At 34.3% G+C, this 16,480-nt stretch overlaps 2 protein-coding genes across 2 annotated transcripts in view; one reads left to right on the forward strand and one right to left on the reverse strand.

The window, feature by feature from the left end:
* LOC112906355 overlaps positions 1-14,488 on the forward strand; it is a gene marked incomplete at its 3' end in the record, with an annotated part of 24,199 nt that extends 9,711 nt beyond the window's left edge. The window contains 1 exon segment of the mRNA XM_025980306.1: positions 14,415-14,488. Within this exon segment, the coding sequence (XP_025836091.1) occupies positions 14,415-14,488 (74 nt within the window).
* Positions 11,787-13,429, reverse strand: LOC112906354. Its single transcript, XM_025980304.1, has 3 exons — positions 13,258-13,429; positions 13,051-13,119; positions 11,787-12,919 (listed from the first exon to the last, which is right to left on the reverse strand). The coding sequence occupies exons 1-3, from the start codon at positions 13,417-13,419 to the stop codon at positions 12,719-12,721; spliced, it is 432 nt and encodes a 143-aa protein (XP_025836089.1). The 5' UTR covers positions 13,420-13,429; the 3' UTR covers positions 11,787-12,718.
* Positions 14,489-16,480: the final 1,992 nt, after the last annotated feature.

Consider the following 16,480-nt stretch of genomic DNA (forward strand, 5'->3'; position numbering starts at 1 on the left):
GGTATTAGAAAGAATAGGAGAACAGAGGACTATGGATGTCAATAAGAAATAAGCGAGATAGATTAGTCAAGCATGAAGGTCTAGTCAGAGACATATTAGAGGCAGAAACAGGAGTTAGGAGGAGTATAGGTTAGATTACTGTTCAGAAATAGTTAAGGATGCGGGATGTTCTGGTTTTAGGGAAATGCAAAACTTCGTTTAAGGTCAAATATAATAAATAGTACGCAACTTTAAGCATCGATATCTTGGTAAATTTTCGTTTTTTTGAATTTTTATACTTAGCTAAACTGCCCAGGAAGAAGGCTTTGGTTCTTGGCGTGTTCAATAGTAAAATAATAAATTCTGGTAAAACTAATATTTATTTTTATAACTGTTAGAGACTAAGAAGAGTAGAACGAAGGTTGATTTAGAACTGAAGAATATAGAATTTGAATAATTTAGGAAAGTTATGAAGGTGGAGCTAAGGGTTGTAGATAAAAGAAGGGAACCAATAGTAAGAAAATATGATTTGAAAAATTCTGAAGATAGAAAATATAGAATTAAGTTGTTGAACCCAAATCACCGAAGAAACCCCTCATAAAATAGCAATTAGGAAGGACAGCGAAGTACAGACGTCATGGGGTTAGTACTCGAAGTTGAAATGTTAGTAGTGATTACATATACGAAAGTGCTTTAGAAAGCTTTAGAAGATAATGTTGAAAAATATTTAGACTCAAAGAAATATAATACAAAAGATTTACATATTTATATACAGGGTGCTCTAGTTGATGTTGGTCTTCTACAATCCTCGAGGAGGGGAATCTTCAAGAGACACCTCCTGAAGGAGGTAGTGTGGGATTTTAACCCACTATAAATCGGCTTGTATAGACGTTTTGTATAGGGGAATTTTTATGCATTATTGTATAATAATTTTAAAAGTTTTGACAAGACAATTTTTGTTTGCCAAAATTAAAGAAAATCACCGAAGAAACCCCTCATAAAATAGCAATTAGGAAGGACAGCGAAGTACAGACGTCATGGGGTTAGTACTCGAAGTTGAAATGTTAGTAGTGATTACATATACGAAAGTGCTTTAGAAAGCTTTAGAAGATAATGTTGAAAAATATTTAGACTCAAAGAAATATAATACAAAAGATTTACATATTTATATACAGGGTGCTCTAGTTGATGTTGGTCTTCTACAATCCTCGAGGAGGGGAATCTTCAAGAGACACCTCCTGAAGGAGGTAGTGTGGGATTTTAACCCACTATAAATCGGCTTGTATAGACGTTTTGTATAGGGGAATTTTTATGCATTATTGTATAATAATTTTAAAAGTTTTGACAAGACAATTTTTGTTTGCCAAAATTAAAGAAAAGGAATATTCCAAAGTGGTATAATTTAACCAACCTATCGGTCAAATTGTATCCCTATGAGTATAAAACGTACCACCAATTGACCTATTTGAAATGTCTTTAAAAATATCAGCAAAATAAAAGATATTAATACCGAATACAATTTTATTGTATTTATACAAAAATATCAATAAAAAACACAAAATGAATAACAAAATTAAGTATGAAGTATTTTACTACCTTTTGAACTAAATAAGAAAAATAATATCTAAAGAAGGCCTGGGAAAATATTTTCGAAGATTTGGCTTTGACACATTTTTGGTGGAACCGCTTGTTATATACTTATTACATTTCACCATGTCTTCCACTGAGTGTGCCTAAAATACTTCGCAAAATCATTCACCTTCATTTATTTCAATTTGCCCATTTGCAATTTGCAGACGAAGTTGCTTTTGATGTCGATGGTAACTTTAAATCTGACTATTTGGAGGAATGTGCTACAGGCTACAGACATCTTTCTCTTGACGGTTTTTACTTGTGAATGGCTTGGTGTATCCTTTTGTTTCTGATTCTGTAAGGCATCCTTGTACGGGGTATTTGTTAATACTACTGCAGACTCGGATCCTTGTTGGGTCCTTCTATTCGCGACCTGGCGACTTAGCTTTGGTAGGGGATACAGATCTTCAACATTTACAAAAACCTAAAAGACAATTTCTTATTAGATACATCGAGTCGGAATAACCATTTTTCAGCGTAATAACACTGTATGGGCTTAAAAAACGCCACATTTAGGGGCTGAAGTCTGTGTGTAGTGTGTCCTGGTAATTGAAGCAGTATGATACCATCAACCTTTGCAATTTGTAGGGCCTCCAAGTTTCGAGAATATGTACTATGACCGTAGAGTACACTGTTAAAAGTTTCTGTCTGAAATTTCAAGTACATGTAATGGAAGCAATTATCATGCACATTTGCCCTCGAAATTTCATTGATTAATGTACACAAATTTCAGAAGCATCTGCCTTAAAATTAATGTCTCTGAAGCTCTTATTTTTCAAATGCGGATGTACTATATTTCCGTCAATTGTGGCACTGAATTTTCAAGCACACTCTCTTAGAAATTCAAGCGCAGGCCACTTAACTTTAAATGACTACTCCTACATTTTTGTTATGTATACCAACTTAGTCTTCAGCCTCAGGCACCTGAATTTTTAAGGGCGCTGTTTTATAGATTCAAGTGCAGGTCACCCTACTTTAAATGACTACTCCTTGATAAGCTGCTAAAATTTTATGTTTATTTTTTGCAGCAGCAATGGTATTAACGATTTCCAACCTGTCTTGATACAAAATAATTTTCAGTGCATTTGCATTATTCCAAAAAAGATATCTGTTTTGCTTCTACACAGTACCATCCATGAAATCATTTTCAAAACAATCTTTTGGTTCATTCTGCAGAGATTTGTTCTTGTAAATAGCTTGTAACGTGTCAGCAATAGGCACATAATGAAAATATTAATCTTTTCCTTTGGTGCTTGTGAGAAATATCGCTTCTGGTGGTACAAATGATTGGTGCTTCTTATAAAAGTTTTTTCTTAAATAATACTGCGAAGTTGCCGATTACTTGACAGAAAAGGATCGTATTGAGTTACTTCTTCCAGTATACGACTCATTTTGTCACTGGGAATGTTTTCCTAAACAAGGAGCTCTTTTATGTGATCTTTAACAATATCTTGAATATGCACATGAATGTCATTCATTGTGGACACCAAATGTTGTATACTGCTTACTGGAACAAGATATTGGTATTCCAATTTGAGGTATAAATTGGCGAAGGTTAGGAAAAACAAATCGTTTGAACTTTCATCTTCTGCAGTAATGAAGCTGGTATTATCGTAATTGTCTTCACTGCATTCAACGCCGGACAAAATCTCGCAGATCTCTACGTCTCTTTCAGGAATTTCGTTTACGGATGATGCCGAATAATTCCCCTCCACACTTTAATGACAGGACATTTCATCGTTATTCCATCTCTAATATGTGCCTTTATATGTCTCAAAAACAGCGTTATTGTCGAATTCTTTTTTGCATGATCGCAATTCGCAAACGAAACAAGCATTCTCATTAGAACGGACGCACGCTTTGTTCTGCACACCACCCGATCTTACAGACATGTGTGCGCGAATAAAATGCATCCTTAAATAAGATTCGCGTTTAAAGAATTTATTGCACCCATTATATCCGCAATGGTAATGTTGGCTTAAATGTTTGTGAAATTGGTGGTAATATAAATACAGTTTCCATTTAATGGCTTTGAAATCGCAGAATTTGTAAGCAACAAAATGCTTAAACCATTTTATAAATAATGAAGAGTTCATGTATCTTGTCTTAGATATTTCAACAAGACTGCCCGGTGGAGCATCAAGTTTTAGTTTATTGTACATTATTTTTTTCTTAACAATTACCATAGGAGGAATATAAATCCTATCGCGTTTTTGTAAATAACATTCTACACTCTGCCCTACTTTCCTACGCATTACAATTCCTGCCCCTGAATTACCTTCCACCGATCCTGTATGTATTAATCTAAAGTCTCTACTCCAAAAGTCTCCAGCTTCGGGCAAACGAACTTTACTAATACCTACTATATGTAATTCTAATTTACTCATCTCCACTTTTACATTTTCTAACTTTCCTACGTGCCTCATTGTCCTAACATTCCACGCTCCAACTCATGAAATATTGCACTTATTGATGACATCCCCCGAGGTAGTCCCCGCCTGGATATCCGAATGGGAGACTAGTTTACGTCCAGAGTGCTTTACCTCGGAGGACGCCATCATTTAATTTTTAACGTACGTTTTACTCGGTATCATAATGTGGTGGTTTCCCGTTGCCTTGCACATCGTACTATTGTGCATCAGAGTGCCATACCGATCATCGTGATCTCTGCCACCCTGAGTACTGAAAGAGCTGCTGCCCTCTTTCAGGGACTTGTTTTAGTTTGGTTTCTCTTTAAGAAGCCCCCCAAGCCGATCCACCCACTCTAGTTTGTACAAGAGTCGTCAAGGCTCAAGTCCTGTCGGATTGCTGTCATGGTGAAAAAAAAAAACTACGCTTGAAAGAAAATAGGGACTTTATATACAGCGAGTTATTCTTGTTTAAAATAAAAATCCGTTTTTAAAAACAGAAAAAATTTATTTAAACAAAGTTGAAAATTGACCCACAAATGATGTCACTAAGACCAATACACTTGTATAAGTGAAGTAACAATCCTTGACAGGAGTATTTATAATATCATGTCTTGCTGACATATTCAAGATGCAACGCAGTGCATAAGTTGTACAATAGTTTGTATTAAATTAAGTCGCAATATATAACTCCCACTTCGTTAAGCTGAAGGCGTCTAGCCGATGTTTCCAGGTAAAGTTGGATAAATCCTGAGGGGAATTTCTTCCGTTCTTGGTCGTTGTCTCATTGGTTGATCCTCTTTCCTTAGTCCTTGTTGCTTAAGTCTAGTACACGTATATTTAATAATGAAGAACGTGACAACTACAACAAGGACAATAAATATTATCGAGGAATTAATATGATGTTGAAAACTAATTAGTTCATCTTTAATTAAGTTAGTTTTGATCTTTAGTGGTTCTTCAAAATTTATGTCTTTGACGTTAATTTTGTGAAACAATTCTTTTGGTACAATTTTTACATATTTTTCCAAATGTTGTTCATATGATATGTTCTTAAAACTATATACATTGTTGTCAATAATCAACCGACATGGAGGTTGCGAATGTATTAAAAAATTACCGTTTTGGTGGTTTCTTATTTACATGCTCATTACAATAGTCTAGTACATTTTTCAAATGAGCCAAAATTTTTCCACTATGCATTTGAATAGAGACACTTTTATCTGTAACACTTTTCACGAATGTACACTTTTCGTTTAACTCACAAACATCACTTTTGGCATTCTTGAAAATTAGTAGACCATTAGTTCGTTGTCCTTCCTCGTTTGTCCATAGAAATTCGTCATGATGTTGCAGTAAAAACCGTGCAGGAGGAACCATAATAAAATTGTTTGTAGGCAGTGTATACAACCAACTGAGAAGTTATTGACGTTTGTAATAAAAACAAGGGAAAAACCTCATATAAATGAGAAGAATTCAGGTATTGTATTGTCTGCTTCGGAAATGTGTTAAAAAGATGTTGTTTAATTTCAGAAAAGGTATCAAGAGAAGTTAGTTCAAGGTCTAGGAGATTTTCATTACTGAAAGTAATTGATCTTTTTATCAGTAAAACCTTTTCTTTCAAAACGTTTAGAATGTTAAGACAAAATTGTGATTTTATGTATGACTGTGTTCTTACATTTATTTTATTTAAACTTTCTGTTATACTCTTCGTGTAATTTCCCAATTGTTGTAGGTGTTCTTTATATTGGTTAGAGATTATATGTGCAAAACTAGTGAATTCATTTATGCATTTTTCATTAGTTGCCATTCTAATTGTTTTCTTGAATTTCTTGAAGGTCGTTATCATCAGGATTACCAGTAATGTATTTTATTGCTGTTCCAAGGAAGTTTATAAGTCCTCTCTTTGTGCGCAATGTGGTAGTAGTAATTTTATAGTGCAATTGTTCGAAATACATTGAGCGTTGTTTGATGAAGTCAATGATTTGCTGACTTGTCTCATTCTTGTATTCTATTAAAATAACAGTTTGTGCAACGTTTAAATATGTTGAATACAGAGTGGAATGATTTACATAAAAATAAAAGGAATGATAATGATTTATGTGGCTACCTAATTGAAATGGTTCTCTATGATATCCATTTTCGTTGTTAATTGGTTCGACTTGAAGGGACAGGCTTAGGGTCCGTACAGTCCTGCGAATGATAAAATTTTCTTATTGGTCTCACATCTTTCAAATGTCTACCTGTAGTATTTTCTTTATCTAACAACATAAGTGATGTGTTCATTCAGGAAGTATTTTTCATTTTCTTAAATGTATTTTTAAGTTTGTTTGTTTTTATAAAAACTGTTTCTGAGTCTTCAATTGCGGGCGTGTCTCTGTTTTCATTCGCTTTTCTCGTATTTCCTTCTGTTTTGCGTAGAATTTTTCGTAAAATTTCAGTATTTCATTTCTTCGGTATTTATTATATTCATAAATTTTTAAACTTGTGTCTATACGTTACGGATCGATGTCATCATATGGTCCATATAAAATCTTAAAAGCGGTAAATTGTGTTGTGGGATGTATCGAATTATTTTAAAGAAATACAGCTGTTTGCATGATTTCTAATAATGGCTCCGGTTGCTCATTATTTTGCAAAGTTCTTATTTTGTCTAGAATGGTTGAGTGAAACCTTTCAACGGGTGAATTACTATTTGAATTGCCCGGGGTAGTGTAGTGTATTTCAATTTTATTAAATTCCATGTATTCTTGAATAAGTCTCTTGTGAAATTCGGTGCCTTTGTCAACAGTGATTTTCTTAGGTTTGTTATGATGACTAAAATAATGTCTTAATTTTCTTAAAATCGTTAGTGACTTTTTATCTTCGATGTTATAAATTTGTCCGTACTTGCTAAAAAGATCCAAAACTGTAAGTTTGTTGCAGTACATAACGTCGACGTGGATTATTTCAAATGGTCGCTTGGCTAATAATGGTCTTCTCATAATTGGTTTGTGATGGTGCCGTTCATATTTTCCTAAAAGACATTCGTCGCATTTGTTTATAAAATTTGTAACATCTTGGGCAATCTTGAGTTGATTTATTTTGCTGTTGCTAGCCACTTTAAGGGTTGATGATCTGTTTCAATAATAAAACGTTTCCCAAATAAATATGGCCTAAAGTGCTTGCAAGAATCTACGACAGCTATAATCTCATTTTCTTTTAGCTCTTCTCGTTTCTTAAAAAGGTCCCTAGTAATTCGTTGACCTCTGTAATTGATGGCCTTTCTTCTTGGTTTGTCTTTGATTACAGCATAGTTTGGAGTTGGCATAAGTTCTTGAAACGGGGATTTAGTTTCCTTTGTTTTAAGACTGGCTAGCGGAGTTATCATCGTCTGAGTCTTCTTCGGAGGTATATAAATTGATTCTAGTGTGATTATTTCTATTCAGCATCTTCTGTATAGCGTCAGGCTAAACTTAGAATAAGATGACGTTTTGTCACAATAGCAGATGTTGATGGTTTTGGCGATGGAGTTGAAGCATTGCAATTTGTATTTTTGCTTTGTGGTACTTTCACGGGAAATGTTGATGTAGCAATATCAGTTAAAGCCCTTACACCAAGTTGCTTTTCTGGGGTAACAATGTCAGCAATAGTACATTCTTCGTTGTTAAGTATTGAGGGTGAAACAGTGTCATAATGTGACGTTACTTCAGGGTACTCTATGTTTGACTCAATAATAGTTGAAGTTTGTGGAGGAGGATGTTCGGTCAAAATCGCTGGTAATACATCAGGGTTGAATGGAAACAACCCAGTAGCCCTGAATCCATTTATTATATATTCAAGCCAGTGCCCTCGACCAAGCTTTTGAGAATATTTTGTTGAAGTTAGATTTCATCAAGCGTCTGTCAGGATTTTGATACATGTATGTCATAGCTTCTTGATCCCAGTGATGCTCAAAAGACTTATTGACGGATTTATCGATGGGTTGAAGTTCATGGGTTGTGTTACTAGACAAACAATAAAGCACAATATCATGCTTGTCTGCTTCTTCAACAATTGTATAATCCAGGTGCGAGGACGCTCCAAGAAAGATTAACAAGACTTTCCCCTGCGTTTTATACTTTCCCAGATGCTTGATGAATTCTATAAATAACTCCATGGTTATACTTCCTTTTGGAGCCATATTTCCGAGAGATCCAGCTGGTAAGTTATCACTATATTCTGGTTTTTGTCTTTGGCCTTTAAAGATGATCATTGGTGGGATAGCGGTACCAACAGCATTAACACACATTGTTATGGTAACATTATCGGCGTGCTCAGGTTCAATCAAATGGACTCGACGAGCTCCTTTTTCCTAAATTGTCGAGAATTTCCTCAATTTTCGGTTTGAGATATTTATCTTCCACAGTTTTCTCATTGAGACTTCGGTAGTCAATAACAAGTCGGTATTTCTTTTCTCCACTAGCGTCCATCTTTTTTGGAACAATCCAAACAGGGGAGCTGTAGGGGCTAATAGACGGTCTTATGATTCCATCCCTCAAAAGCTTTTGAATTTGTTTCTTTAAATGCTGAAGATGGCGAGGTCGAACGTAAACAGGGTCATCGTCCTTTGTTCTGATGTTATATTTAACTTGATTAGTAAATGTTAATTTATCTTCATTTTCATCAAATATTTCCGCATATTTATTTGTCAATCCCAATAATTTAGACTTTTCTTCTATGTTTAAATGATCCATTCTTAAAAGATTTTCGATGATAATATATTCTTTCTCGAAAGTTTACCTGTATTTTCATTAATTTTAGCAACAAGTTCAATAGGTATGTAGGGTGTTTCTGAAATAAGTAGAAAACATTAGGGGTTTTCAAATAATGTCACGAGGTAAATTGTTACTTCAGGTTTTTTGTTAATTATTTATTTTAGTTATCTGATTATAATGTGTGTTTTTACCGTCGTAATGTTTTATCACATATCGAACGGTTGTACTGATATACCACATTTAATGTTTTATTGTTCGAAGGACCAATAAGGACTCGTGTAATCTTTACTATTTATTATTAATTACACTATTCTTATAATAAAAATTGAATTGATAATGCTTATCCAGCGAGCCTATAAAGAGAACTCTTTTATAAAATATATTATCAATATGAAATGGATAATGCTTATCCAGCGAGCCTATAAAAGAACTCTTTTATAAAATATATTGATTGTGAAATGGATAATGCTTATCCAGCGAGCCTATAACGAGAACTGACTAATTGACTGTCTAAAATGTACATTTATTACGCGTTCTTTTGGGTAACTCGCGGTAATATTTAGAATAACAAAATGTCTAAAGAGTTTAACAGATTTATTGACACAGAAAACAAACAATGTTTAAACTTAACTTAACAACTATCACTATCTCCAAGGCAGTCTTTGATAGCTGATACACTTAACCAGGCCTGAGGCGCGCGCGAAACAAGGCTGACCCAGGGGGTGCAGTAGGCTTTGATCTCTACTAATTTCCAGGTAGACTAGACCCCGAAAGATGCTCAGTCTAGAGGAGCTGTTAGAAGAGTGGCCAACAACTCTCGTTTCCTGTTTTTTTTTTGTTTAGATTATGCTCGAGGAGGGGAAATCTTCGAAAGACACCCCCTGAAGGGAGGTAGTGTTGGATTTTTACCGACTAAAACCTCTCCTCGAGCGGGGAGGTAAACTCTGTGGATTGTTCATCCCCGGGAGAAAAGTGGAAAGCTGGGGATTAGGGATAGGGTTGAGATGGGGAATCGGCTAAGAGTGTTGGTGGACGGGATTATTGGGGTGGAAACGGAAGTAGGTGGTCCACCTCAGGTGGTGGGTGGACACTCGCGCTAAAAAACGAAATTAGGAGATAGATTTGAGCGGAAGAGTGCGGCTCATTGTAGAAGGTGACAGGGCCTTCGGAAACGGTCGTTGGGTTTCGGTGCGAAGTTGGAGAGTGCCGAGATGGTGGGGTTTGGGTGGCCTGACACTGAGGNACAGGTGTTTCTGAATTATATCCGGGAACTTTTTTATAAGATAAATTTTCCTATTTTGTAAATCATTTGTAACTAATAACTCGTTTAAATTGTTAATACAAAAATCATCTTCCATTACAACCAATAAATTTTCTGAGGGAAACAAAGATAGAATGTTTAAAATATTTTCCCTAAGTTCAAAAATATAGTGATAAGTTCCTGAACGGGAAAACGTAATTTGTAACTAAAAACTCGTTTAAATTGTTAATACAAAAATCATCTTCCATTACAATTAATAAATTTTCTGAGGGAAACAAAGATAGAATGTTTAAAATATTTTCCCTAAGTTCCGCATCATTAGCAGTAACCTCAAAAATATACTGATAAGTTCCTGAACGGGAAAACGTAATTTCTATAGAATTTTCTATCTTGTCTACATTAGTATCTAATAATATTGTATTTATCTTCGTTTCGTTATTTTGAACATGAAAGATAATCACCTTAGTATCAGGTGGAACCTCATTAACTATTTCTATTTTGTTATTTGTATTTACTAAGTTATCATTCAGTACCTGATCCAATTCGTCATTTACAGTTTCATTGTTATCAAATGCTACAGAAACAAATTCACCTAACTCTGCTAATAGTTGTTCTTCAGTATTGGGGCTCATTATTTGCTCAAAAATATCGTCATTTATATTTTCGTTTAATTGCTCTTTACCTTCAGTGATATAAATTCGAGAAAGCGCATCGGCGTTTGTGTTGGTTTTACCTGGCTTATATAATACCTCGTATTCATACTCTTCGAGTTTAAGACGCCAACGCATTAGTCGCGAACTAGGATCTTTTACGGAAAAAAGCCATTTTAGTGGTTGATGGTCCGTAATTATAGTAAATTTTTTTCCGTATAAATATGGACGAAAGTGTTTAACCGCCCAAACAATGGCAAGCAATTCACGTTCGATTGTANGTTCTCGTTGAAGGGCGTTTACCTCTGCACGTTGGGCGGGGACGCGGTATTTATTCCACAGACGTCGGGCCTTGTTTTTCCTCTTAAGGAGGTCAAGGATGTCTGCTGGGAGGGTTCTGTCTTTGGTGGGCGTTGGGCGGGAGGTAGTGGAGAGCTCGACTGCGCTAGTAATCTCGTTTGACAGGAGATTCACAGCTTCGTCATGTTCCGCTATTGTGCGAATTGGAGTGCACTTGAATGATGATTTTTTTAAGGGTGTAACGAAGGTGCAACCAGTCTAGTGACGTGGTTGGGTATGGGGGGTTGAGGATTGGGCGGCCGACTTCAATAAGGGCTGGGAGGTGGTCCGAACTTAATGCGTCTAAGACGATAGGATCGGCGGAAAGTGTGACATTTTTCTTGACGAAAATGTCAAGAATGTCAGGGGATTGATGGTGGGGGGTAGGGAGGAATGTGGGGTCAGATGGTGCTTCAACTGTGCGGTTGAACTGAAGGGAGTTGCCTTTATTGTTTGTTTGTCGACAGCCCCAAGAGACGTGTTTAGCGTTGAAGTCGCCTGCAAGGATGGTCGGAGCGCCTGGGGGGAGTAGAAGGGGGAGTTCAGAAAGGTCTCTGTCCGAAGGGGGGGAGTAGAGAGAAATAATCCTAAGAGGGCCGGANTTGAATCACGATCATAACCGATCTAATGCATCACATCAGAATGAGGAAAACATCGTATTTTCAGATGAGAATTCAATTCATGATAATGAATCTAATGATTCTACAAGTGATGAAGAAACTGCATCAATAAATAACAATGTGAACATGTTTTACAACATAACTTTAGATGAACGTGTATTTTCCATGTTATATATTATTATTGATTATAAAAATTGTTATGAAAAGTCAAAAAAACTACATATTGATAAAAAATACGGATTATCATATCAAACTAAGAATTTTCTTCTTCCATATTTTTGGGGTTCTTCGTTATTTTCGAAGAATCCTGAAACATAACAATTAGTGAACAGAATTTTAATGACAATAATTGATTTGATATTTAAATATTTTCACATACTTCCGTTTTAATTTTATCATGTTGAGATCGTAGGCCGGACAATTTATTGTTTAAGGCTGCTCTCAATACACTTCCGTTGAAGGTTTTCGGGTGACGTTCTCTTACAGCATCTAATCGAATATATAAAATAAGTAAAATATCGATTTTTTTTATCTTCGATGAATTTTGGTAATGTTTACCTATTAAATCCGCTAGCTTATTCTCATTTAACGCCTTTCTGACTACTTTTCCCCCATCGTCAGTCAGTTTTGTGCTTCCACCTTTCAAGCTGCTAGTTAAAAGGTCTTCCATACTGAACATTGACCTAAGGAGAGAGAGGCCCATACTTGTAAAACTACCTCTGCTAAGAGCACTATTCCATTGATCGTATGTGATACAATATCCTGATCTTTCCCCAACTTTTATCTGCAATTTTTGAAATTTATGTATCATAAATTATAACTAACTATTATAAGAAACAATCTCATTTATTCATTTACCATATCAAATTTTGGCTTTTTAGGAGTGGAACGTGACTTTTTTTTTTCATCCAAAGAATTTTCGCTTCTTTTATCAGAGTCAGAATTATCAGTGCATTTACGATTTAAATTAGGCTTCAGCTCTTTAATTGTTTGATACATCTTTGTTATGACTGTTTGACTTTTAGTTATAATTTCTTGATTTTTCATAACAGCTATAAAATATATCGATATACAATTTATACTTTATGAAAAATTAATAGAATAACTGATGCATAGAGTATAACAAACCTTCAAGTATTACATCCAAATTTTGCAGCTCGACTCTTTGCCCTTCCAACTTTCCAATACCAGAAATGTCCTGGTTTGAATGATTTGGTTTTTTAGCAGGATTGGAACCCAATGAACTATCATCATCATCGCTGTCGAATGTTTTCAGTTTTTGTTTCTTCTTAATCTTAAATGTAACGCAATAATTATAATTTATTACACAAAATAACATAGTCAAGTGCAATGTAATTATAAGAAAAGTAGTGTGTTTATCAATGTTGTACAACATTCATAATAATAATAGGTAATACGTATTACCTCAACTTTATCTTCATCAGAATCTGAACTGAGAAGATGACGCGAAAGTGGTACATAGCTTCCCTCTATCTGGAATAATATTATAAGATAATTGGAAAAAAATACTTAAATAAATACGAATTATTATGTAAACTACTCATTATGACAATTAAAAGTAAACAATTTTAATATTAAAGGAAAAAAATATGAATGAAGTCAACCACACACCTTTCTTCTTGTCAATTTGCTCTTATTTTTTGCTACTTGTTCTTCCATTTTCTTATCATCAATAAGCTGTTTGTGCTGTTCGGACTTTTGTATATTTTTTCCAGAATTTTGATTAGTGTCAGATATTATAATTACTCTTCTTGGTGATAACAAACTGTCCATTACTTTTAATTTTTTTTCTAATATTGACACACGTGCTAAACAATTTCAAAAAAATTATTAGGTTATGGTCATGAGGATTCGTTAGAATCCGTGAGAAATATAATCACACTTAATTAATTACAGCTTCTTACATAGACAAATGTTTTAAATTTTATTACCTGCAATTTCTGCTACAACGACATCATAACACTTCCAACCTCCCTTAGGTTTTTTACCGCATCGCCACTCAACAACATAGGACTCATCTGGGTCTTCACAAACATTAAATTCTTCGATATTGAAGTTTCTAATCCAAGTTATAGGAACGCCTGGAGTATATTTTCCTTTATCTTCACCATCCAGCCATTTTACTAACGCGAACTTAGGTGGATCCATTATTATTGAAATAGATATTTGAAACCACCCGGTCTTAAATGAAGATATTATTGATAGTTTTTATGCAATTTGATAAAAGGAAATAGATTCAAATATTATCACCAAACTTTAATACAATTATGAATATTTACTTAGACATATAATCACACTTAAATATTAGCTTATATAGTTACACTTTCACATAAAATATCCAGTTGGCGTCAAAATTAAAGAAGTATCCACAATACAAAAACGTTATGAATAACTACGCATTCAGCACGTCATACGCACGTTTCAACATGTATACTTATTACTAAACAAATCGTCTGCGCATGATCAGTATCGCAGTGACAAAGAAAGCGCAAGATGTGTTAGCCCTACTATCCATGGTTAATTCCGTCATTCTCTGTTTCTCTTTATCAATTCCTTAACGTTCACAAAACAAAAGCGAGCGCGAATTTCAACTGGACACTGTTTAATAGAAAAATTAAATTAAAGAGGTTTTAACTAAATAAAGTAAGACTTTATTTTAAGGTTGACTGTAATGATTCATGATCATATTTTCAATCAAAGTGTAATATATAACAGTGCAAATTGTTGTCAGTAATGAATTCATCCAATTCTTTCCTTGTTTCGAGAAGAAGACGAGCATACCGATTATACGAATCATTTGGGAATACAGAATCTATTCCCGACAGAACAAGGAGATATTGCGCAAAAAAGAGACGTGATGAAAGTTACGTAAATATACAATGTGGCCATTACAATCATTCTGATTTTGATATCTAAATTGCAGGGAAAGTTTAGCAGGAAATGATGATCAATGTGAGGTTATTAATGAAGATCTTAATGCTTCTGATATGCATGAATTTGAGGTATGATTAACAGAAAAATTAATATTGTGAATTCTGGTATAGAAGCAGACTTTTTATTCTAAATGGATAGTCCAAAGTTGATATTTTTTTCATAGTTGATAGTGTATAATTAAAAAATAGAAAATGTCTACGATTATCAAATTCAATAGTATACAAGCATCTATCGAATAGATTTTTTTTCTTCAACAAAAATATCCTCTGGAGGAAATGTTTTTCGAAAAATATTAATGTTTAAATACAGTTTACTTGCACATTGTAATAAATTTTGTATACTCTTTTAGCTATGTATTTTTTCTTGAACACGAACTTTGTATTTCTTTTAAATATTGAACATTCAATAAAAAAAGTTTATAATGTTCGTATGTTACAGCTACCAACTGATCCAGTAAACAATGTAGCCTCTACTTCTTTGAATCACGATCATAACCGATCTAATGCATCACATCAGAATGAGGAAAACATCGTATTTTCAGATGAGAATTCAATTCATGATAATGAATCTAATGATTCTACAAGTGATGAAGAAACTGCATCAATAAATAACAATGTGAACATGTCAGATTCGTTCAGTGAAAATTTAGATTCATCAACACCCCAACATTCACCATTACGTTATTCCGAATTTTCGATGGATGTTTTAATCCAAACTTTATTAGTGATTGCATCAAAACTTCGTCATAATTTAACTTATGCTGCAACTGAATCTATGATGAACGTAATTGAGGCTTTATCTGAGTCACCAACTACACATAATTCCAAATATTATTTTAAGAAGATCATGTCAAGATTCTCACAGCTAATGAGTATTCATCATTTATGCTGTCATTGTGGACATTACATAGGAGCACATGCCGAAATTGTAAGAAATGCTGAAGAATTATTCAATTGTACAGAGTGTCACAAAACTATTAGTACTACTGTTGATACAGCATCTGGAGATATTTTTATATACATGAATTTAAAGGACCAACTGCGTGATATTTTAGAGTTATCGCGTGATGGTGATTTATATTATGATAGTCGTCAAAAAATTAATAATCACGCCATTGAAGATATATTTGATGGTTCTTCATACAAAAAAAATAACAGCCAAAATATGATTAGTATCAACTTTAGTCTGGACGGTGCATCAATATTTGAGCATTCAGATTTTTCTATTTATCCATTATTATGCACGCTGAATGAATTGTCACCTCGACAACGTGGACAGAACATAATGTTGGTAGCACTATGGTTCGGCAGAGGGAAGCCGAAATCTATGAATAACTTTCTCAAACCTTTTATAAATGAAACAATAGATTTATATAATAATGGTTTCCAATATTCTCGCGAAGGACGACTGTATACAAAAAAATGTCGAGTTCTTATTTGCATGTGCGACTCAGTCGGAAGACCTCTCATTCAAAATTCGACGCAATATAATGGAAACTATGGATGTAGTTATTGCCTTCATAAGGGCTATCTAATTGATAAAGGAAACGGAAGAGTTCGAGTATACCCCGTAGATGAAGAAAGAAATGGATATGGAGACGGGCTTCGTAATCATGAAGATACTCTATTGCATGCTGATGCTTGTGATAAAGGAATTAAAGGTTATTCCAATTTATGTGACATTCCTTATTTCAACATAATTGATAATTTTGCCCCAGATTGGATGCATTGTGTTGCATTAGGCGTATGTAAACAGTTCGCAAAATTATGGTTTGATTCTCAATATCACGAAGAACTTTTTTACGTTGGCCGTCAAACTGCCTTTGTTGACTCTATTTTATCATCTTATAAGCCAAACAGTGAAATATCTCGTACACCACGTGCAATATCTGATAGACTTA

This window comes from Agrilus planipennis, unplaced genomic scaffold, assembly GCF_000699045.2.
Source record: "Agrilus planipennis isolate EAB-ADULT unplaced genomic scaffold, Apla_2.0 scaffold286, whole genome shotgun sequence".
Lineage (NCBI taxonomy): Eukaryota > Metazoa > Arthropoda > Insecta > Coleoptera > Buprestidae > Agrilus > Agrilus planipennis.